The 24632-nt window shown below is 42.8% G+C and overlaps 1 protein-coding gene across 5 annotated transcripts in view; it reads left to right on the top strand.

Annotated features, from left to right (window-relative positions):
* The window catches only part of LOC308250372 (protocadherin gamma-C4), a gene marked incomplete at its 5' end in the record, with an annotated part of 563663 nt that overhangs the window by 404019 nt on the left and 135012 nt on the right, over positions 1 to 24632 (top strand). The window contains one exon of one of the 5 annotated variants that reach the window (XM_080672921.1): positions 5579 to 8186. The exons of 2 other annotated variants lie outside the window; for them this stretch is intronic. In XM_080672921.1, the coding sequence (XP_080529047.1) occupies positions 5763 to 8186 (2424 nt within the window). Of the gene's footprint in view, positions 1 to 5578; positions 8187 to 16167; positions 18583 to 21101; positions 23541 to 24632 lie in introns of those variants that run through there. 2 more of the 5 variants (XM_080672928.1, XM_080672935.1) reach the window with 2 other exon arrangements.

Raw genomic sequence — 24632 nt, 5'->3', positions numbered from 1 at the left:
ATTGTTGATGGAAAGGTTTTTAAAAACAAGCTAGAGGCTCTGCTAGAAAGTATGGTAAGTTGATATAAATTGTTTCCAATACATATTTCACCAGTGTTCTCGGAGGATTGGATAAAAGTAAAAATGAAAAAAAAAGTTCAACAGGGAAGAAGCCAAAAGGCAAACAGATTTAAGTGAGACTAGAAATGGTTAATCTTGCTTAGTAATGTTGATTCAAATCTCAATTAAGAGCCTGGCCAGCATGGCTCATGGTTGAGTGTCGACCTATGAACCGGGAGGTCACGGTTCGATGGTCAGCGCACAAGTCTTTCTCTTTCATCATTGTTGTTTCTATCTCCTTCTCCCTTTCTCTCTGAAATCAAATAAAAATATATTTTAAAAATCTCAATTAAGATATCATCAAATCCTGTTCACTGAATATTTTAAAATAATATTGTAGCTATTATTTTTAAAAGAATATTTATAGAATATTACAGTTTATTTCAGGGATACAAAGATATTTCCATAATATCCATTGATCTAATAATGTAAAACTCCATATTAAGAGATTAAAGGTAAACAGCCATATATTTATTTCAATATAAGCATAATAAAGTTCTTGAGAACATTCAATGAATGATTAAAATCTTTTCATAAACTAGGAATTGAAGGAAACTTTCTTAACCTGATAAACAGTATCTATTAAAAACTTATAGTCTGCACAAAGCAATCTATAGAATCAATGCAATCTCTTTCAAAATCCAAATGACTTTTTTTACAGAAATAGAAAAAACCTCCATCCTAAAATTCATATGGAGGATCAAGGGACCTCAAATAACTAAAACAATCTTGTAAAAGAAAAACAAAGTTGAGGATCTCACACTACCTGATTTCAAAACTTATTTCAAAGGTACAATAATCAGAACAATATGGTACTAGCATAAAGAAAGATATATAGACTAATGGAATAGAATGGAGAGTCCAAAAAATGAACTGTCACATATATGAACAAATGATTTTCAACAAGTGTTCCAAGACTGTTCAATGAGGAAAGGGCAATCTTTTCAACACATGGTTTTGAAAAAACTGGATATGCACATGCAAAAAGAATGAAATTGGGCCTTTACCTTAGACCAGTGGTGGGTAAACTCATTAGTCAACAGAGCCAAATATCAACAGTACAACAATTGAAATTTCTTTTGAGAGCCGAAAACCGACTTCTGCGCATGGGCCACGAAGTTTCAATCGCACTGTATGTGCGCGCCTGCAAGTGGTATTTTGTGGAAGAACCACACTCAAGGGGCCAAAGAACCGCATGTGGCTCGCGAGCCGCGGTTTGCCGACCACTGCGCTTAGACCATATAAAAAATTTACTCAAGATGAATCAAAGACCTAAACACAAGAGCTAAAATGATAAAACTCCTAGAAGAAAACATAGTGAAAAATCTTCATGACATTGGATTTGGCAATGGTTACTTAGATGTGACACTACAAGCACAGGTAACAAAAGAAAAATAGATAAATTGGACTTTATCAAAATTAAAAACTCTTGTGCATCAAAAGACAATATGTACGGAATGAAAAGTCAACTCACAGAATGGGAGAAAATATCTGATAAGGACTGCTATCTGGAATATACAAGTATAAAGAACTACTATTACTTGCAACAAAAAACAAACAACTGGATTTTAAAATGGATAACGGACTTGAATTGACATTTCCCCAAATAAGATATACAAATGGCCAATAAGCACATGAAATGATGTTCTATATCGCTACACATTAGGAAAATCAAAATCAAAATCATAATGAGATACCACTTCATACCTACTAGGGATGGCTATTATTAAAAATAAAATAACAAATGATCGTATGAAGTATTGGAACATTCCTGCTTTGCTCCTGGGAATGTAAAATGCTGCTGCTGCTGCTATGGAAAAGGTATGAGGATTCCTCAAAACAATTAAACAGAATTATCATATGATTCAGTAATTCTACTTCTGGATATATACTCAAAAGAAACAAGAGCAGGGACTTAGGCAGATATTTATATACCATATTTATAGCAGTATTATTCACAATAGCCAAAAAAGTTGAAGCAAGCCACGTGTCCATTGATAGATGAATAGATAGGAGGAGGGAGGAATGGGGAATTAGTGTTTAAAGAGTACAGAGTTTCAATTGGGGAAGATGAAAAAGTTATGGAGATAGATGTGTATTTACTTAATGCTACAGAACTATACACTTGAAATGGTTAAAATGATAAATATTATGTTATGTATATTTTATCACAATTTTTGTTGTTGTTTATCCTCACCCAAGGATGTTTTTTCATTAATTTTTATAAAGAGTGGGAGGGAAGATGGGAGAGGGGGAGAAAAGGGGGAGAGAGAGACACACACACACTGGTGCACAGGCTGATGCTCTAGCCACTGGGCAATATCGGCCAGGGCACCACAATTTTTTTAAAAAAGAAGTCCAGTTAAGTTGCTGTTAAGATCATAAGAAAAAAAGCACACACAGAAAAGCCATGTGGAAAGGGAGAGGCCATGAGACCACATAGAAAGTCACTCAGATGTTTTAGCACACCAACTGAGCACAGTCCCTAGATGCTGCTGCATGGGTAACCACCAGCAAGACCAGCAGAAGAATTGAAATAGATTATCTGAGCTCAGATTGAAAATTATTGAACAAATAAAACCATGTCATTTTAAGACACTAATTTTGGGGGTGGTTTGTTATACTCAATGATAACTAAAGTGATATGCATGTAATATGATCCAGAAATCCTATTTTTAAGTTAATATCCTAGTCCTAAAAAGATGTGTATATGAGGAGACATGTCCAGTAAGGTTAATTGTCTCCTTGTCTGCAGTAGTAAAGAAGGAAGGGGAGGGAGGTAGAGAAGGAAGGAGGAGAGGAAAGAAATGGAGTAAGGAAGGGAGAGGGGGGAGTAAAAGGAAAAAAATAACCTAATATCCTCCTACAGATATAAGAAAATAAAATTTAACATTCTTTACATAATAGAATATTATACATCAGTTAAAATGAACATTATCAACATACATAAATATCAAAAGTGGAATGTTCAGCCAGGCAACTACTAATCTATTTTTTAAATTTCTTGTAGATTTCCCCTTCCTGGATATCTAATATCAAATAAATCATAAAATACTTGGTAACAAAGTGGAATGTTTAGGAAAGTGCACTGCAGAATAAGTATAGCATGCTACTATTTGTATGAATTTGAAATAGACAAAAATGTTTATGGATGCATCCATATGCAGTAAAAAATACATGGGACTAATAATTGCTATATTCTGGATGATGATTATTTCTATGGAGGGAGGAATAGGGGTGTTTTTTTTTAATATATTTTATTGATTTTTTACAGAGAGGAAGGAAGAGGGATAGATAGTCAGAAACATCGATGAGAGAGAAACATCGATCAGCTGCCTCTTGCACACCTCCTACTGGGGATGTGCCCGCAACCAAGTTACATGCCCTTGACCGGAATCGAACCTGGGACCTTTCAGTCCTCAGGCTGACGCTCTATCCACTGAGCCAAACCGGCTTTGGCAAGGGGTGTTTTTAAGGAAGGATACTGGAGGGATTTGAATCTTTCTGTGTGTTTGTTTCTTAAAAATTGATCTCTAACAACCATAGTAATAATTGTTTCAGGTAAGAATCGTCAATGGGTGAAAACTCATTTAGAAACATGACATTTACATAGTATTAAAGCATCTCTCTACAATATACTAATTAAAATAAAGGGAAAACAGTAATTTTACTAGAGATATTATTAATAGAGAAACATAAAAGTCATCACCTTAACCAAATGATCAATGTTAACATTAGCAGTAATGTAAAAAAGATGTCACATACCTCCTGGTAAGTGCACTGAGAAACTACAACATTTCTGTAGTATTCGTGACCCAAACCACATAATCTGAATCTAATCATGGGGGGCAGGGGAATATGAGACAAACCCTAATGATGGGTATTCTACTAAATAACTAACCACTACTCTTCAAAAGAATAAAGTAATGAAATAAAAATAAAAGACTGATGAACTGTCTCAGATTAAGTGTAACTAAAGGGAAATTCATTGAATATAATGTTTGGTCCTGGATCTGATCACAGACCAGACTTTTCTCTTTTTGCTATAAAAAGGCATTATTGTGGCAACTGGCAAAATTTGATTAACATTTGTATATAAGATAATGGAACTATATCAGTGCCAATTTACTGAGGGGATGTTATTTAGTTTAAGGACTACACACTCAAGTACTTAAGAGGTAAAGGAGCATCATATGGGCAACATACTCTGAAATAGTTCAGAGAGATTGAGAGAGAAAGAGAGACAGAGCATGAAATCAAAATGTTAACATTTGGGATAATATGGATAACAAGTATATAGGAACCTTTGTTCTATTTTTGTAACCTTTTTATAAGTCTGAAATTATTAAAAAACAAAATGTTTAAGAACTGATCTCAAATATGGTGAAATATTAAGATTTGATCAATCTTAAATGGTATGTACACAGACTTCCATTACATTATTTCCTATGCTTGTCTATATGTTTGAAATATTTCAGAATTAACAAATGCATTATTCATAAATACATAAAAATAAAACAGAAGTAAAAAGGCATCCACTGCATTGTATTTTGTATACTTAGAAAACACTAAACATCAGGGGGGGAAAGCTCAGCAAGCTCTAAAAACTGAGTGACTTATTCTCCATGTGACAAAACACCTTCCTTGTTTCTTTAATGTTCCATGCTGCCTCTCATCTTGGAGCATTTGTACTGAGGTTCTAGAACTCTACTCCAGCCTCTTTCTTGATCCAATCCTACCCTTTAGGATTCAGCCTGAATTATGTCCTGGAAAAGGACCCCCAAATCTAAGCTAGTTACCCTTCCTATGTACTAGTATTCCCTCAGTGCCCAGTGTTTCCCACTATCACAGCAGTTATAATCTATCATAAATACTCTCTTTACTTTCCTTGGTCCTCCACTATCCTGTAAACTTCTGGAGAACAAGGACTGTGTTCATCAGATTCACCATTTCTATCTCCAGCATCAATCAGATAATGTGATAGTCACCCAATTAAGTGTCTAATAATTCAGTATTTTAAATACAGGTCTTGAAGTTAAGTGCTAAGCCATCAAGCACAGAAATTCAAAATATATAACCTTAGAAGATAATGTAGCTAATGCTTTCAAATTAATCGTATTGCCTCTGAATATAAAATAAGAGGTTGAAGATGTTTAGAGCAAGGGCAGCGGCAATCTTGATCAAAGCCTTGAGCTTCAATAATACCCTCCAAGCAACTACTATCAAGGTCACATTCGTTTACACCATTCTTATTAATTCTGAGAGAAAGATTTCTGACTTGAACGAGTTCCTTCTAAGATATCTTAGAACTGTAAGATTCTTCCAAGAAACTTGAAAGTCTCAAAGCTAACATAAAACATCAAGGTTTGCCTGATAGAGTGCAGATATTACTTAGGCCTCTGAGCGTCGCTGTTGACCACCCGAGAAGTAAAAGCCCGCAAGACTAGATCCTGCACTACGCCTGCTACAACACAGAGGGCTGGGCATTTGGCCCCCAAGCTTCCGGGCGGCTAAGAAATTCAGTCCAGCCGCCCTCTTGTTCTCTCCACAGTGAGCTGGGCCCCTTGAGTGCTGGTTCCATTCCCCAGACCTTGAGGAAGAAAGATTGGAATCCCGCACTGGATGCTGGAAGTTGCCTCGGAGAAAAGATTGCAGCGGAAGAAATGGCGGTTCTGCAAAAGTTGCCACAACGCAGAAGGCTGGTCCTGCTGTGTCTCCTTTCGGCGGCCCTGTGGGTGGCTGCAGTTGGGCAGATGCGTTACTCTGTGCCAGAAGAGGTCGACAAAGGTTCCTTCGTGGGCAACATCGCCAAGGACTTGGGTTTGGAGCCCCTGGCACTGGCGGAGCGCGGAGTCCGCATCGTCTCCAGAGGTAGGACGCAGCTCTTTGCTCTCAATCCGCGAAGCGGCAGCTTGGTAACCGCAGGCAGGATAGACCGGGAGGAGCTCTGTGCTCAGAGTGCTAGGTGTCTGGTGAATTTTAACATTCTTGTGGAAGATAAATTGAGTATTTATTCAGTAGAGGTGGAAATAACAGATATAAATGATAATGCCCCTCGCTTTGGAGTAGAGGAACTGGAGCTAAAAATCAGTGAAACAACTACGCCGGGATTCCGAATTCCTCTAAAGAGTGCTCATGATGCGGACATACGAGAGAACACGCTCCAAAAGTACGAACTTAACCCAAATGACCACTTCTTCCTGGACGTGCGAAACGGGGCGGATGGGAACAAGTACCCGGAGCTGGTGCTGGAGCGCGCCCTGGACCGCGAGGAAGAGGCTGTTCACCACCTGGTTCTCATGGCTTTGGACGGGGGCGACCCGGTCCGATCTGGCACCTCCCGTATCCGCGTTATGGTCCTGGATGTGAATGACAACGCGCCCGTCTTTACACAGCCCGAGTACCATGTAAGTGTTCTGGAGAATATGCCCGTCGGCACGCGGATACTCACAGTGACCGCCACTGACGCAGATGAGGGATACAACGCTCAAGTGGCATATTTTCAAGAGAAAACCCCTGGAAAATCCTCAGAGGTATTTGAGCTTAAGTCAGCATCTGGAGATATAACAATTATAAAAAGTCTAGATTATGAGGATGCCAAATTTCATGAAATTGATATTGAAGCTCAGGATGGTCCAGGCCTTCTGACCAGAACGAAGGTTATTGTCACAGTTCTGGACGTGAACGACAATGCCCCAGAATTTTACATGACCACTGCTACCAGCTCAATCTCTGAAGACTCTCCTCCAGGAACCATAATTGCACTTTTCAATGTGCATGACAGAGACTCTGGGCAGAATGCGTTTATCACATGTTCACTCCCAGAGAACCTTCCTTTCAAGTTAGAAAGGTCAGTGGACAATTACCACCGGCTGGTTACAACCAGAGCCCTTGACAGGGAACAGTTTCCCTCTTACAACATCACTGTGACCGCTAAAGATGGAGGGAACCCATCTCTGTCTACGGATGCTCACGTTTTGCTGCAGGTGGCAGATATCAATGACAACCCGCCCACCTTCCTTCACACTTCCTACTCTGCCTACATTCCTGAAAACAACCCCCGAGGCGCCTCCATCATTTCTTTGACAGCTAATGACCCCGACAGCGACCGCAATGCCCAGGTAACTTATTCCTTGACTGAGTACACCCTTCAGGGGGCGCCCCTGTCATCCTACATCTCCATCCACTCTGACACCGGTGTTCTCTATGCGCTGCGCTCCTTTGACTACGAGCAGTTCCGAGACCTTCAGCTGTGGGTGACAGCACAGGACAGCGGGGACCCACCGCTCAGTAGCAACGTGTCTCTGAACCTGTTTATTCTGGATCAGAATGACAACACACCAGAGATTCTGTATCCTGCACTCCCCACCGATGGTTCCACCGGCATGGAACTGGCGCCTCGCTCCACAGAACCCGGATACCTGGTGACTAAGGTGGTGGCAGTGGACAGAGACTCAGGCCAGAATGCCTGGCTGTCCTACCGCCTGCTCAAGGCCAGCGAGCCAGGGCTCTTCACGGTGGGGCTGCACACAGGAGAGGTGCGCACTGCGCGGGCCCTGCTGGACAGAGATGCGCTCAAGCAGAGCCTGGTGGTGGCTGTTCAGGACCATGGCCAGCCCCCTCTCTCAGCCACTGTCACGCTCACAGTGGCTGTGGCTGACAGCATCCCAGATGTCCTGGCTGATCTGGGCAGCCTTGAACCCTCCGCGGACTCTGACGCCTCGGACCTCACGCTGTACCTGGTGGTGGCAGTCGCTGCGGTCTCCTGTGTCTTTCTAGCCTTTGTCATCGTGTTGCTGGCGCTCAGGTTGAGGCGCTGGCACATGTCACGTCTGCTCCAGGCTTCAGGAGGCCGGTTGGAGGGCCTGCCTGCCTCGCACTTTGTGGGCGTGGACGGGGTGCAGGCTTTCCTGCAGACCTATTCCCACGAGGTCTCCCTCACAGCGGACTCGCGGAAGAGTCACCTGATCTTCCCGCAGCCCAGTTATGCTGACACACTCATCAGCCAGGAGAGCTGCGAGAAAAAGGATTTTCTATCTGCGCCTCAGTCTTTACTTGAAGATAAAGGAGAAGAAACATTTTCTCAGGTAAACTTTCTTCACAATATGCGTATGAGCTATCACTAAAATAAATAAAATTGCCTATTTACTTAGCTTCCTCCACTGTTTACCATATTTCTTCTATTTCACATATTTCCTTGATAATATATTCAATTTTTAGGTAATGAGTCCTGGTGATTTATTTCTCCCTACTTCTAAGTTTTCACACACTGTAAGGGGGAAGAGGGGCTAGAATCATAGTGTCATAAGTATAAATCACAAGTTAATAGGTAAAGATGATATGTAAGTTCTCAAAAGAACATTGGGAACTGGGGCTACTGATTTCTTATACATTCTTTCCCATCTTTGGGTAAATCACCTCATCTACCTGGGTTAATAATTCTTTCTCTCTTAACAATATGAAGATTGATTTTATCTTTACTCAAGTGCTTTAAAAATTAAGGCTTTTATATTTGGATTACTTTATGAATAATGGAACACTTTATTTGGTTAGTTTCTTCTCACTCAATCTTATTTTTCCTTCAGTTTGTCAGTGAGGTTCTTTATTTTATTTTATTTTATTTTATTTGCATGGCCTTCCCTATTTATAAGATAGAAATTTAGAAATACCAATGCTTCATCATGTTTCAGGAAGATATGTCATGGTATTTCTGCTTAGTTAAAAATCTCATTCATCTCTAGATTAACTAGGTGTTCCTTGCTTGAAGAAGTGATTGAATTATTGTTTGCTCTTAGGTAGTATAATAGTAAGCACGTTTCTCTTTGATGTTTTTATTTTTCTCATATCTTATAATCATACTAGAGGCCCGGTGTATGACATTCGTGCATTGGGGGTGGGAGGGAGGTCCCTCAGCCCAGCCTGCGCCCTCTCACAGTCTGGGACCCTGACAGCTAATGACCCCGAGGGGTCCTTAGCATTGCCACAGAGGCGAGAGAGGCTCCTGCCACCACCGCTGTGCTCACCAGCAGTGAGCCCAGCTTCTGGCTGAGCGATGCTCCCCCTGTGGGAGCGCACTGACCACCAGGGGGCAGCTCCTGCATTGAGCGTCTGCCCCCTGGTGGTCAGTGCGCATCATAGTGACAGGTTGTTCCACTATTCGGTCAATTTGCATATTAGCCTTTTATTATATAGGATTGCCCTTTTATCTTGAAAAATAATATATATCCTCAAGGGATTTGGAAATTATGTTAGTAATTGCCCCTAAAATCCTCCTTATAAATCTCTCTTTTCAAACTTTTCTATTTATAGCAGCTATTTAATACACTCCCAATCCTGCCATGGATGGCTCCTCAGTCCCACTCAGAAACCACGGCTTTCCTTCCCCATTCCTTTTTCCATGTTGGCTTTTAGTATGTTATCACATATTTAATTGTGGAATAAAGAATGCACTAATATTCTATGTAACTGGCATTATTTTTTTTTATTTGGAAGTAATCATGTACTGAGTCTTGTATTTAATGGTATCATCATCTTTCAAGGTTCTGTGATTATTATACTTAGGGCATCTAAAGGAAAATTGATCTGAGACAATGTATTCCATTGTGTTATGAGATAAAATTGTAACTCTTTGTGAAATAATATAACATCTTGTAGGTAATTAATAAGTTAACTGAGGAAAATTAAAGACAGTTTCTTTTAGTGTGTATTGTAACTTCACAAGAATAAGTGCCTTAAACCTGGGTATATAATGCATCATAATTGAAATGACAACTGTATTGTATTCTTATTTTGTGCTTGGAAAGGAAAACACACAGAAAAAAAGGGGGGTTTCTGGAACATAAAACAAATGTTTATCTCCACTAGGTGGGTCTTTAAAAACCCTCCTCACACTAGATTTGAGCAAAGTGAACCACTTTTAGTACCCTGGAGTTCTGTGATTTCTTACTTACATCTAAGTCCTGCCATGCTGTTCTCTCATTCCAGGCCTTTTCCCTGATCCACTCCTCTCATGTTTTTTGGGAAAGCCTTTGCTAAACTCCAAGGCCAGAATGACAGTGCACTGTCATTTATTGTTTGCTTTTATATCTTCATAATATCTGTGAAGGAAGTGACTTGTCCATATTGTTCATCTGAAATCCCCAGATATTGTCTGACACCCAATTATATGTTTGCTTAATTAATTGGTTAAATAAAAATATTAAAACTAAGATGTCAGGCTATTAGGGACAAACCTCAAGAGGCATAATTTATAAATATGGCTGATGTTTCTGTGTGGTTCTTAAACTTTGAACATCTTGAAACAATAACTCCAGCATGTTTGAAGCAATATTGATGACATTAAGGTTAGTTCATGGCTTCCAGAGGAAATAACTTGAAGTCACATCCTTTAACATAAAGCATTTCAATTATGTGAAACAAACACCAATCCTGCTACCTCTTATAAAAATGATTTTGGGTGTTGGGAAACTTTAAAAATACAAATTTGTCAACAATTATATATCTATCTATATATCTATCTATATAGATAGATATATAGATATATAAATAAAAATTTGAGTTTATCTGAGAGGGTGGGTGCAATAAACGGTTAGGCCTCTGAGCGTCGCTGTTGACCACTCAAGGAGGAAATTGCAATAGGAGAGCTAGTCCACCATTTCCTTGTTTCTAAAAAGCAAAAGGAGTCAGCAAATCATACTCAGAAGATCCAGGGCTGCTACACACACCTGTCGGTCAACCAGCTCTGTGACCCATGAATTAGGCCCATGAAGGGCTTATCTCATTGAGAAAATAAGAGTGGATTCCGTCGTGGGAAGCTGGAACAGGATACAGAAAAAAAATAATTCACCGAAAAGGAAATGACCAATTATCTGATCAGCAACAGCGCAGGACTGACCCTGCTGTGCGCGCTCCTGGGGACGCTGTGCAAGACTGGATCGGGGCAAATCCGGTACTCAGTACTGGAGGAGCTGGACAAAGGCTCCTTCGTGGGCAACATCTCCAAGGACCTGGGGCTGAAGCCTCCGGAGCTGGCAGAGCGCGGCGTCCGCATCGTCTCCAAAGGTAGGACGCAGCTCTTTGCTCTGAACCCGCGAAGCGGCAGCTTGGTCACCGCGGGCAGGATAGACAGGGAGGAGCTCTGTGCTCAAAACACGCGTTGTCTAGTAAAATTTAACATTCTGGTTGAAGACAAACTGAAAATTTATGAAGTAGAAATAGAAATTAAAGACATTAATGATAATGCTCCTGATTTTCTAACAGAGGAATTGGAAATAAAAATTGTTGAACTAACAGCTCCTGGAACTCGATTTCCACTGAAGACTGCATTTGACCCAGATGTGGGCATAAACTCTCTGCAAAACTACCAGCTCAGCCCCGATGACTACTTCTCCCTGGCTGTGAAGATTGTCTCTGATGGAGCCAAGTACCCAGAGCTGGTGCTGGAGCAGGCTCTGGACCGTGAGGAAAAGAAAGTTCATGAGCTTGTCCTCATTGCTTCTGATGGTGGGGACCCTGTTCACTCTAGCAACTTGTACATCCAAGTGATAGTTCTGGATGCGAATGACAACCCACCAGTATTTACCCAGCCTGAGTATCGAGTAAGTGTTCGGGAGAACTTGCCAGTGGGCACCTGGCTGCTCACTGTGAATGCCACTGACCCTGATGAAGGATTCAATGCTCAAGTGTCCTACATACTAGATAAAATGCCTGGAAAAATTGCTCAGATTTTTCATCTCAACTCAGTGACTGGAGATATATCCATATTAAAAAGTCTAGATTATGAGGATGCAATATTCTATGAAATTAAAATTGAAGCACAAGATGGACCAGGTCTCCTCTCAAAAGCCAAGATTCTAGTCACAGTTCTGGATGTGAATGACAATGCCCCAGAAATTACAATCACTTCTTTCACAGGATCAGTCTCAGAAGAGGCTACTGCAGGAAGAGAAGTTGCCCTTGTAAATGTGCATGACCGGGATTCTGGTCAAAATGGGCAAGTCACGGTTTTTGTTCTGGGAAATATGCCATTTAATTTGGAAAAATCAATAGACCAATATTACCGTTTAGTGACAGCCAGATCCCTGGACCGGGAACGGGTTTCTGAATATAACATCACTCTGAGAGCAACAGATGGAGGAAGTCCACCACTGTCTACAGACACTCACATCATGCTACACGTGGCAGACATCAATGACAACCCACCTGCCTTCACTCATGCCTCCTACTCTGCCTACATTCCAGAAAACAACCCCAGGGGAGCCTCCATCTTCGCTGTGACCGCCCAGGACCCTGACAGCATCAAGAATGCCCTTATCACTTATGCACTGACTGAGGATACCATTCAGGGGGCGCCTCTCTCCACTTATGTCTCCATCAACTCTGACACTGGAGTCCTCTACGCTCTTCGATCCTTTGACTATGAACAGGTTAGAGACCTGAAAGTACTGGTGACAGCCAGTGACAGCGGGGACCCTCCTCTCAGCAGCAACGTGTCTCTAACCCTGTTCATACTGGACCAGAATGACAATGCACCTGAAATCCTCTACCCCATCCTCCCCACAGATGGTTCCACTGGTGTGGAACTGGCGCCCCGCTCTGCAGAGCCCGGCTACTTGGTAACTAAGGTGGTGGCAGTGGACAGAGACTCGGGCCAGAATGCCTGGCTATCCTACCGCCTGCTTAAGGCCAGTGAGCCAGGGCTCTTCATGGTGGGGCTGCACACAGGAGAGGTGCGCACTGCGCGGGCCCTGCTGGACAGAGATGCGCTCAAGCAGAGCCTGGTGGTGGCTGTTCAGGACCATGGACAGCCCCCTCTCTCAGCCACTGTCACACTCACCGTGGCTGTGGCTAACAGCATCCCAGATGTGTTGGCTGACTTGGGCAGTCTTGAGATCCCTTCGACTCCAGAGGCCTCAGACCTCACTCTGTACCTGGTGGTGGCAGTGGCTGTGGTCTCCTGTGTCTTCCTTGCCTTTGTTATCATCCTGCTGGCACTCAGGCTGAGGCGCTGGCACACATCACGTCTGCTCCAGGCTTCAGGAGGTGGGTTGGCGGGTGTGCCCACCTCACACTTTGTGGGCGTGGATGGGGTGCAGGCTTTCCTGCAGACCTATTCCCATGAGGTCTGCCTCACTGCTGACTCGGGGAAGAGTCACCTGATCTTCCCCCAGCCCAACTATGCTGACACACTCATCAGCCAGGAGAGCTGTGAGAAAAGCGAGCCACTTTTGGTAACTCAAGATTTACTCGAAGCAAAAGGAGACCCCAAGCTACTTCAGGTGAGTTTATTTCTTTCTTCTTCTAATATTATAAAGAACAATTATGCTAGTGCGGTTATTATAAAGCTTATATAAGCTTAGTCCGGTTGTTTAAATATTTGTTTTTCTCTTCTTCTGGACCTATGGTAGGGCTACATATCCTGGCCTAGTGTAACTGAGAGGGCCTAGGAACTAGTTCTGGCCAAGACCTTGTAAATGGAAGAAGGTGAGTCTCTATCTGAAGGGAACTCTAATTGCCATTGTGGGAATTTCCAGATCTCTAAGATATTTGAAATTGTGATTGCTCCTTCTATCTTAGTCCTTGGTTAGATGAGAGATGAGTCCTGTGGTTACCCAACATTGACCTATACCTGTGACAAATAGACATTTTTCATTTAAAATCCCTGTGGTTTGAAGTTTGTCACTCCACCCTACTTAGCCTATCCTGACTGATACAAACTACTAAATATATATATATTTAGTTAGTTAGTTTAGGCGCCCATAAAATGATGTTTAACTCCTTTCAAGCAAGACCATACTCTTTATCTCAATAACATAAAAATTGTAGGATAAAAAAATGTAGTTGGTCACATTGTTTTACTTGGCCTGTAGTCCCTATTATGTATGCTGAAAATGAGTGATGTATTCATATTGATTGAAACTGTTTTCCTAAAGATGGGAAGTTCAATTGCCTAAACTGTTATGAGCTTTGGAGTGGTATTTCTTGTCCTCAGAGAAGGATAAAAAATGTAAAGAGATATGTCTTGGCCTTTTCAGATTTCCAGGCCATATGCTGCAATAATGAAATAGGAGTCTACAACTTTCTTTGGCCAGAAATTGCTGGCCAATTTATAAAATTACTTTCACCCATAAAGTCACTTTAGAGAGTCATCCAAAGTTAGACCAAAATATATTTCATTAGAGCTCAAACAAAGGAAAAGATATCTCTCGCAATGTATTAGGAAGAGTTACATTCAAAAGTGTGTGACAACAGGGCCTGAACAAAATAACTGAAAGCAGAGAAGGGTGTATTCTCACTCAAACATGCAAATACACACAGGAAAAAGGCACATAACCTTTGGAATATCTTTTTTAGGAAAAATCTTTATAATATTAATATCACTTTCCTTGTAAGGAAAAAAATATATTAAATGGCTAGTGTCAGAAGAACTTTAGATGTTCAAAGAGAATTTTCTAAGAATCCCATATAAAACATAACCTACATAGATGTTGTGAAGATGCAGAGAGAATACAAAGGCAATGCAATTTCCATCTACGTGTATATATAATAAAAGGTTTCTGACATCCCATTTTCCCTAAAAAGTATTTTTTAAAGGATGGGCAAGAATTTGTTACAAGAGAAAGGGAGAAAATTCTAATGAAAGGAAGAAAAAGTATAAAGGCATGAAGTAGGGAAAACAAAAGAAAAGATGTCTTAGAAAAACAGGTCTGTTTTGACTGGAGTGTAAGATGAGAATGGTTCAGCACTGCAAATTGTAGAACAAATTGTTGGGTTGATATCTATTTGGTAGTGCATTTATTTGTTTTTGTTACCCAAGACCAGTTCAAGAATTACAGGTAAGTTCTAAAATGGAATGTGTAAATATTCTCACTGCCTCTCCAAGATTAAAATTAGTGATCAAGTCAAACTCATTTCATTTATTAATGGTATACATTGGCTGGAGCTGAAAATTGACATTATGGAGTATTGCATACATGTTCATATAATAAAGAAGCATTGGTTTCATAAAGATAAATATGGCTGCCCTAGCTGGTTTTGCTCATTGGATAGAGCATCAGCCTTCGAAGTGATGGGACCCAGGTTCAATTCTGGTCAAGGACACATGCCCTCATTGTAGGCTCGATCCCCAGTAAGGCGTGTGCAGGAGGCAGCCTATCGATTCTCTCTCATTATTGATGTTTCTCTCTCCCTCTCCTTTCCTCTCTGAAATCAATAAAAAATATATTAAAAATAAATAAATATGGCTTACACAAGATTCAGCTTTATAAATGCATCCATGTTTGCCCAAATTCTAAACTGGTCTCTTTAACAACACATCAAGCTCTGCTGTACGTAACAGGAAGATTATGCTTTAAAAAGATAAGCAATACATTAAAATAAATTTAGGAATTTGACTCACTCTTTTTTGCAAAAACTATATCTTTGAAAAGTATTACGTACGGAATTGATGAAATATATATGGAGGGAGTTAAAATACTAAATAAGGGAAGTTATGAATTACAAAAATGTAAGGATCATAATCCACTAAAATGAGGATAAAAGCCAGTAACTTACTTTGTTACATCCATACTAGTCAAACCAATTTTATAAATACAATGAAACTACTGAAGATATTTTTGCCCCAAAACTGAAAAACAAGGCTGTATGCCTTATGAAGTATTTTAATGAAAAAAAGATGTTAAATGGTGGCAAGGTTTATGAGATGAACAAAACAGAATATGTCACATTTAAAGGGAAAACTTTGTTTGTTCTTTCAAACAAATAAAAGGCAAAGTGCATAGATTTAAGAGCTTATATTTTAAGGATAGCTACGCAATATGTAGTTTTCCCAGACAACCTCCGGGTGCCGCTATTGACCAAAGGGAAGAAAGGGGTTCTCAGTTCGCCAGAGCTTCCGGTAGAGTGCTTTCTAGCTTTGTCCTGCTCACGGCAGAAACGGACCCGCTCCTGTGCACTTGGAAGCACGTAACAAGTCCTACACTCAGGTCACAAATGTCCAGGGGGCTGTCGTTGGTTTTTTAAACATCCCAGAGACACCTGGAGAAGAAGCTTCCCCCTTGAATTCAAGAAATGCAAAGGAGCTTCAGGCAAGCTGAAACGATGAAAAGTCAGGTACGGTTTCTCTTCTTGCTGTCTTTATTGTGCGGGGCCATCTCCCAGCAGATCCAGTACGTAATTCCAGAGGAGCTGGCCAAGGGATCAAGGGTGGGGAACCTCGCCAAGGATCTGAGGCTCAGTGTCCAGGACTTGCCAGCTCGAAAACTGCGGGTTAGTGCAGAGGAATTTTTCAACGTGAGTGTGGAGAATGGGGATTTGTTAGTGAGCGGTAGGATAGATAGAGAGAAGATTTGTGGGAGAAAATCTGAGTGTGCACTGGAATTTGAAATGGTCGCTGAAAACCCAATGAATGTGTTCCATGTGATTGTTGCAATCCAAGATATTAATGACAATGCACCGCGTTTCATTGCAAAAGGCATTGACTTAGAAATCTGTGAGTCAGCAGTACCAGGGGTAAAATTCCCACTAGATTCTGCACAAGATGCAGATGTAGGAAGTAACTCACTGAAGGTTTACACCATCAACCCCAATGACCACTTCTCTCTGGCAACGAAAGAAAGTCCTGATGGAAGTAAATACCCAGAATTACTGCTGGAAAAGCCTCTGGACAGAGAAGAGCAGAGCTCCCACCGCTTAATCCTGACTGCCATGGATGGCGGGGACCCTCCTCGAAGTGGCACCACCCAGATTCAGATCCTGGTCACCGATGCCAACGATAATGCTCCAGTTTTCAGCCAGGACACGTACAGAGTTAGACTTCAAGAAAATTTGCCCCAGGGAACCACTGTGCTGCGCGTGAAGGCAACTGACCAGGATGAAGGTGCTAATGCACAGATCACCTATGCCTTCCTCAATGCCCCAACAAGCACCAACCTTCTCTTCAATCTCAATCCAAATACTGGTGACATCACAACCAATGGAACAGTGGACTTTGAAGAGACAAGTATGTATATGTTGGCTGTAGAAGCCAAGGATGGAGGTGTACACACAGCTCACTGCAGTGTTCATATTGAAATTGTCGATGAGAATGACAATGCCCCAGAGGTGACATTCATGTCCTTTTCTAACAAGATTCCTGAGGACTCAGATCTTGGAACCGTAATAGCCCTCATTAAAGTGCGAGACCAGGATTCTGGGCAAAATGGTCTGGTGGCATGCTATATTCAGAACGAAGTTCCCTTCAGATTAGAGTCCACCTCAAAGAATTATTACAAGCTGGTGATTGACAGTGCTCTAGACCGGGAGCAGATAGCAGAGTACAATGTCACCGTCACAGCCACCGACAAGGGCAGGCCGTCCCTATCCTCCAGCACAAGCATCACCCTACACATTGGTGACATTAACGACAATACTCCAGTTTTCCACCAGCCTTCCTACGTGGTTCACGTGGCTGAGAACAACCCCCCCGGGGCCTCTATTGCCCAAGTCAGCGCCTCCGACCCCGACCTGGGACCCAATGGCCAGGTCTTCTACTCCATCGTGGCCAGCGACCTGGAGCCACGGGCGCTGTCGTCCTACGTGTCCGTGAGCGCGCAGAGCGGGGTGGTGTTCGCGCAGCGCGCCTTCGACCACGAGCAGCTGCGCGCCTTTGAGCTGACGCTGCAGGCGCGCGACCAGGGCTCGCCCGCGCTCAGCGCCAACGTGAGCCTGCGCGTGCTGGTGGGCGACCGCAACGACAACGCGCCCAGGGTGCTGTACCCGGCGCTGGGGCCCGACGGCTCTGCGCTCTTCGACACGGTGCCGCGCGCCGCACAGCCGGGCTACCTGGTCACCAAGGTGGTGGCGGTGGACGCGGACTCGGGACACAATGCCTGGCTGTCCTACCACGTGCTGCAGGCCAGCGAGCCCGGACTCTTCAGCCTGGGGCTGCGCACCGGCGAGGTGCGTACAGCGAGGGCTTTGGGCGACAGGGACTCGGCTCGCCAGCGGCTGCTGGTCGCCGTGCGTGATGGGGGACAGCCGCCACTCTCTGCCACCGCCACGCTGCTACTGGTATTTGCGGATAGTGTACAAGAGGTACTGCCAGACCTCAGCGACCTCCCTTCGCCCTCTGACCCCCAGGCTGAGCTGCAGTTCTATCTGGTGGTGGCCTTGGCCTTGATCTCCGTGCTCTTCTTCCTCGCGGTGATTCTGGTGGTTGCCCTGCGCATTCGAAGGTCCTCTAGCCCCACCACCTGGGACTGCTTTCAGCCTGGTGTTTGCTCCAAGTCTGGCCCCGTGGTTCCCCCCAACTACAGTGAGGGGACATTGCCCTATTCCTACAATCTGTGCGTTGCCTCGAATCCAGCAATGACCAAGTTAACTTTTTCTAACCTGACCCCGGAAATGGCTCCCCCTCGGGATCTCCTGTGCGAGGATCCTTCTGTGGATGTATGTGCCAATAATGAAGACCCCCAAATCGCTTATGACTCTCCTTTTCCCTCACACGTGAGTTTCTTTAAACCTACTTAAGTTTTATATATTGTATTTTATTCTCAGTGTGCATAATTAGTTTTGGTCTTTGTCCGTTGTTCTAGTAGCGGTAGTGGGAGTGGAGGTGTATTGGATGGGTAGAAATGGGTCTCTTGATTGCTCAGTACTCTTGGCAATTATCTAACTACTACTTCTCAATCGGCACCATTGGCATTTCTGTATGGTCAGCAAATCTTCCTAAAGAGAGCTGTTCTTGGTTGTCGCTGCTTTTAGTAATAGCACTACCCTTTCTTAGTTGATGTGTGATACTGTTATTTTCAAGCATTTTACTCTATAAAAGTACTGGCAGTTCTTTCTCCTTAAGTTAAACTTTATGTTTATCTCATCAAATACATCCTAGTTGTTATATTTCTTGCTGCATTGTGTATTTTTATTTTTAGATGTTTTTATTGACTTTAGAGAGAGAAGAAGGGAGAGGCTGAGAGAGAAACATCTATTGGTTGCCTCCCATAGGCACCCTGACTCCCACTGGGGATTGAACCTGAAACGTGGGCATGTTCCCTGACCTGGAACCCAACCAGAGACCTTTTGGTGCAGGGAAGGACACTCAACCAACTAAGCCACACTGGTCAGGGTTGTAATGTGTATTTTTAATATAGTTTTCCAATCATTAAGTTTCTTATCACTTATCACATGTAGCAAAGACTGTCAGATCTTACATTTGAATCACTACCTTTGGGTCAACTTTATCCAACTTCATAATCTCATTCAGGAATAATTTTCTTAACCCTTCTTTAATAATTTATTTTATTCTACTTTGTCACAGTTATAATAAACACAATAGACATTTTTATAAAGCCTTTCCCATGTTTTGCTCTCTAGTATAGGTTTCTGAGAAAAGAATCAATTTTTCAAAACATCTTGTTTTCCTCCCAGTCCCCAGAAATTTGTGGGTCCTTTGAGAATTGTGAAAAATACCTTTAACCTACTCTACAAATTCTGAAGATTTAAAAACTCTGAGTAGTTAATGGACTTTTGTGTCTGGTTAAAATGTATGAGTAATTTCTAGATGTTATTTATTATGTGAGGAATAATCTAAAGAACTGGGTACTTGCTGCTGTATCTCAAGTTTTCTCAAATTAGTAAATTACTCTAAGTTTTCTTAAATAAGAAAACTATGGCCCTAACTGGTGTGGCTCGGTGGATAGAGCGTTGGCCTGCGGACTGAAGGGTCCCAGGTTCAATTCCGGTTAAGGGCATGTACCTTGGCTGCGCACACCCCCAGTAGGGGGTGTGCAGGAGGCAGCTGATCGATGTTTCTGGCTCTCTATTCCTCTCCCTTCCTCTCTAAAAAAAAAAAAATCAATAAAATATATTAAAAAAATAAGAAAACTATGAAACATGCAATGACTATATATACTAAAATGTTTCCTTTTACTGGTTATTTCTAAAATCAAAGCTAAAGTAAACATAGAAACAGTGGTAAAGTAGTACCTTCCCGATGTGTCCTTATGTGAAAAAAGATCACTGAAACATTGTCTGCTCTTTATAGTGCTTCATTCTAACTTTTCTGCCTTCTTATCTTTGGTTTTTACTTTTAAGATCAGAGTTATTTACCCATTGTTTTAGGTTTTGCAGTTGCATTAGTGACTCATTTATTATACACTGACAAACTATTTGCTGCATACTCCATGAAAGGTGGTGCTCTAAAGTGTAAGGACGCACTCTGAACATGATAGTCACAGACATAGCCCTTGGCCTAGAAACTTAATGAGCAAATTCTCTTCCCAAACCTATCCCTATATTTTCTAATCACATTGATACAGGCATAAGACTAGCTCTTGAACAGTAGATATTTTCTTACAAGGGAACTAAAAGATTTCCATTCTAGAAAATCCATTCATGTGAGGAAACTTGTTTCTGCACAGGTTGGGACTAGAGAGCCCAGATTTGCAACTCCCCAGACACTGGCTTTTCACCTGTTCTTCCATTCTTCAAGTCCATCCTTGTTCCCAGGATAGATAAATGTGTCTCTTACAGAATACACTGTCCTGAAAATGGACTATGAGAATAAATAATGCAAAAACTTAAAAGAGGTAGAAAAATTCTTAACAAAAACCAAAATCATATTTTTCCGGACAATTAATTACTTTATAGGGCTTATTGTACAGAGAGATTTTGATTGTTTATTTTCATTGCAAATAAAACAACAGGAGTTCGACTTTTATTCTTTTGGGGGAGATAGGATACGGAAAATAAACGGTGTACACAGGGATGCTTTACCAAAACTAGATTGCAATAACAGGCTAGGACTCTGGGTGTCGCTGTTCACCGATGGGGAAAAGACAACCAGTAATTTAATCCGAACCACAAAATTTCTGCATCACAAAGCACTGACCCTGGGGCTTTACAAAAGCTTCTAACTGAACTCCCAGAACTCCAACAGCCAACGGTGAAAATACACTATCTTGGACCGCGCAGATCCTGGGACTCCTTAGGCCTCCACCGAGAGAAAAGCCAAGCGCAAGCTTCTCCGAGGCGGAGCTGTCATGGCGGCTCCTCTTTATTCTCCAGTCTGGAGCCGGTTGGTTGGGATTTGCCTTCTCCTAGGGGCCCTATGGGAAATTCGGGCCGAACAGATCCGCTACTCGGTGCCTGAGGAGCTGGAGAAAGGCTCCTTCGTGGGCAACATCGCCAAGGACCTGGGCCTGGAGCCCCCGGAGCTGGCAGAGCGCGGAGTCCGCATTGTCTCCAGAGGTAGGACGCAGCTCTTTGCTCTGAACCCGCGAAGCGGCAGCTTGGTCACGGCGGGCAGGATAGACAGGGAGGAGCTCTGTGATAGATCTCCAAAGTGTGTAGTAAGCCTGGAGATTCTCCTAGAGGACAAAGTAAAGATTTTTGGAGTAGAAGTGGAAATAATCGATGTTAATGATAATGCGCCCAACTTTGGGACAGAGCAAAGGGAAATAAAAGTCGCTGAAAATGAAAGTCCTGGGACAAGATTCCCTCTTCCTGAAGCTTTTGATCCGGATGTAGGGGTAAACTCTCTGCAGGGATACCAGCTCAGCTCAAATGCTTACTTCTCCCTGGACGTGCAAAACGGAGCTGATGGGATAAAGTACCCTGAGCTGGTGCTGGAGCGCGCCCTGGACCGCGAGGAAGAGGCAGTTCACCATCTGGTCCTCACCGCCTTCGATGGAGGCGACCTGGCTCGCTCTGGCACTACCAGAATTCACGTAACACTTGTGGATACGAACGACAATGCCCCCCTATTCACTCAGCCCGAGTACCATGTGAGTGTTCGGGAGAATGTGCCCGTGGGCTCCCGAATTCTCACCGTAAAAGCCACTGATCCAGATGAAGGAGCCAATGGAGAAGTGACATATTCTTTCCGGAAAGTAAGAGATAAAATATCCCAGCTATTCCAGTTGAATTCTGTGACTGGGGACATAACAATATTGGAGGACCTGGATTATGAGGACTCTGGATTCTATGATATAGATGTAGAGGCTCACGATGGTCCTGGTCTCCGAGCCAGAAGTAAGGTACTGGTGACAGTGCTGGATGTAAATGACAATGCTCCAGAAGTGACAGTTACATCTCTCACCAGCTCTATCCAAGAAACCTCTTCCCCCGGCACAGTAATTGCGCTTTTCAATGTGCATGATAGTGATTCAGGAGAGAATGGCCTAGTCACATGTTCTATTCCAAATAATCTGCCATTCACACTTGAAAAGACCTATGGAAATTATTATCGATTGTTGACACACAGAGCTCTGGATAGGGAAGAAGTCTCAGAATATAACATCACAGTAATGGCCACTGACCACGGAACTCCACCACTGTCTACAGAAACTCACATCTCACTGAAGGTAGCAGACATCAATGACAACCCGCCTGCCTTCCCTCATGCTTCTTACTCTGCCTACCTTCCCGAAAACAACCCCAGAGGAGCCTCCTTTTTATCCATAACCGCCCAGGACCCTGACAGCATTGAGAACGCCAGAGTCACTTACTCCCTGGCTGAGGGCACGCTCCAGGGGGAGCCTCTCTCTTCCTATGTCTCCATCAACTCTGACACAGGAGTCCTGTACGCTCTGCGCTCATTTGACTATGAGCAGGTTAGAGACCTGCAACTACTGGTGACAGCCAGTGACAGCGGGGACCCTCCTCTCAGCAGCAACGTGTCTCTGAGCCTGTTTGTTCTGGATCAGAATGACAATGCACCCGAAATACTGTACCCCTCTCTCCCCACTGATGGTTCCACTGGTGTGGAGCTGGCACCCCGCTCTGCAGAACCTGGATACCTGGTGACCAAGGTGGTGGCAGTGGACAGAGACTCAGGCCAGAACGCCTGGCTGTCCTACCGCCTGCTTAAGGCCAGTGAGCCAGGGCTCTTCGTGGTGGGGCTGCACACAGGTGAGGTGCGCACTGCCCGGGCCCTGCTGGACAGAGATGCGCTCAAGCAGAGCCTGGTGGTGGCAGTTCAGGACCATGGACAGCCCCCTCTCTCAGCCACTGTCACACTCACCGTGGCTGTGGCTAACAGCATCCCAGATGTGTTGGCTGACTTGGGCAGTCTTGAGATCCCTTCGACTCCAGAGGCCTCAGACCTCACTCTGTACCTGGTGGTGGCAGTGGCTGTGGTCTCCTGTGTCTTCCTTGCCTTTGTTATCATCCTGCTGGCACTCAGGCTGAGGCGCTGGCACACATCACGTCTACCCCAGGCTTCAGGAGGTGGGTTGGCGGGTGTGCCCACCTCGAACTTTGTGGGCGTGGATGGGGTGCGGGCTTTCCTGCAGACCTATTCCCATGAGGTCTGCCTCACTGCTGACTCGGGGAAGAGTCACCTGATCTTCCCCCAGCCCAACTATGCTGACACACTCATCAGCCAGGAGAGCTGTGAGAAAAGTGAGCCTCTTTTGATAACTCAGGATTTACTTGAAACAAAAGGAGACCCCAGTCTTCATCAGGTAAGTCAGTCTTGCCACCCATAGGCAGATAGCTGTGTCTTTAATTTTATAAGCTTTGATTGTATAAGATGTGTTCCAAATCACATAAGATACTTCTTTTTATTATTCTATTGTTTTAAAGGGGAGGGGCAGATGATCCTTCAATAATGATTAATAATGGTTACTGCACCTAAAAGGTATTTTTTTACTTATTCTTTGTAGTCTGCATCCAGTAATAGTTTCAGCAACAATTTCTTAATTTTATATTTCTAACTACCTCAGTTCTTTAAAGCCATTTTTCTTTAAGTCTTATTGAAAGTATCAAAGTGTGAAATAGAAGGCAATTGTGAAAATTTATATTAAAACATTTTCTTTTTTAAATATATTTTATTGATGTTTTACAGAGAGGAAGGGAGAGGGATAGAGACCTAGAAACATCGATCAGCTGCCTCCTGCACACCTCCCAATGGGGATGTGCCCTCAACCAAGGTACATGCCCTTGACCGGAATCAAACCCGGGACCCTTCAGTCCGCAGGCCGAAGCTCTAGCCACTGAGCCAAACCGGTTTTGGCTAAAACATTCTCTCTTATGAACCTATTGTTGAATCTGGACTGAGTAATTAAAATTTTTCTCTTTTTAAACCCCAGCATATTTTTCTTGAAATTTACTTTTTTTTTACTTGAAAGGGTATTTTCCATTATAATTGAATGATTGCGGTTTATAAATACTGGGGGAAATTTTTAACATTTAGATATACCTTTAACAGTGATAGCTTTTCAGTTGGACTGGCATATTGTAAATATTTTGTGGTTGCAGTTTCTGAGATGCACTAGCAGTGACTATGTGTGATTCCTTCTATGCACTTCTGTGATTTCCAAAAATATTGCCCATTTTATTTCCATCATTTCACTTTAATAATATCTAAATTACCTATTATGGCATCACTATGAGACCCTTCTCTATTTCTAAGGAAACATAACTTTAAAAAATCTTTCCTTTTTTCATCATGGGATCCCCTTATAAAGGTCAGGTAACTCAATTTCAGAACTGATATGGTAAGTAAGCCTCATCCCTCTTCCTGCAAATTGCCCTCAGGTAGCCCTGTCACTCTG

The sequence above is a fragment of the Plecotus auritus genome (genome assembly GCF_963455305.1).
Source record: "Plecotus auritus genome assembly, chromosome: 6".
NCBI classification, from domain to species: Eukaryota; Metazoa; Chordata; class Mammalia; order Chiroptera; family Vespertilionidae; genus Plecotus; species Plecotus auritus.
The sequence above is the reverse complement of the archived record's forward strand: the minus strand, read 5'-3'. Positions and strand labels throughout refer to the sequence as shown.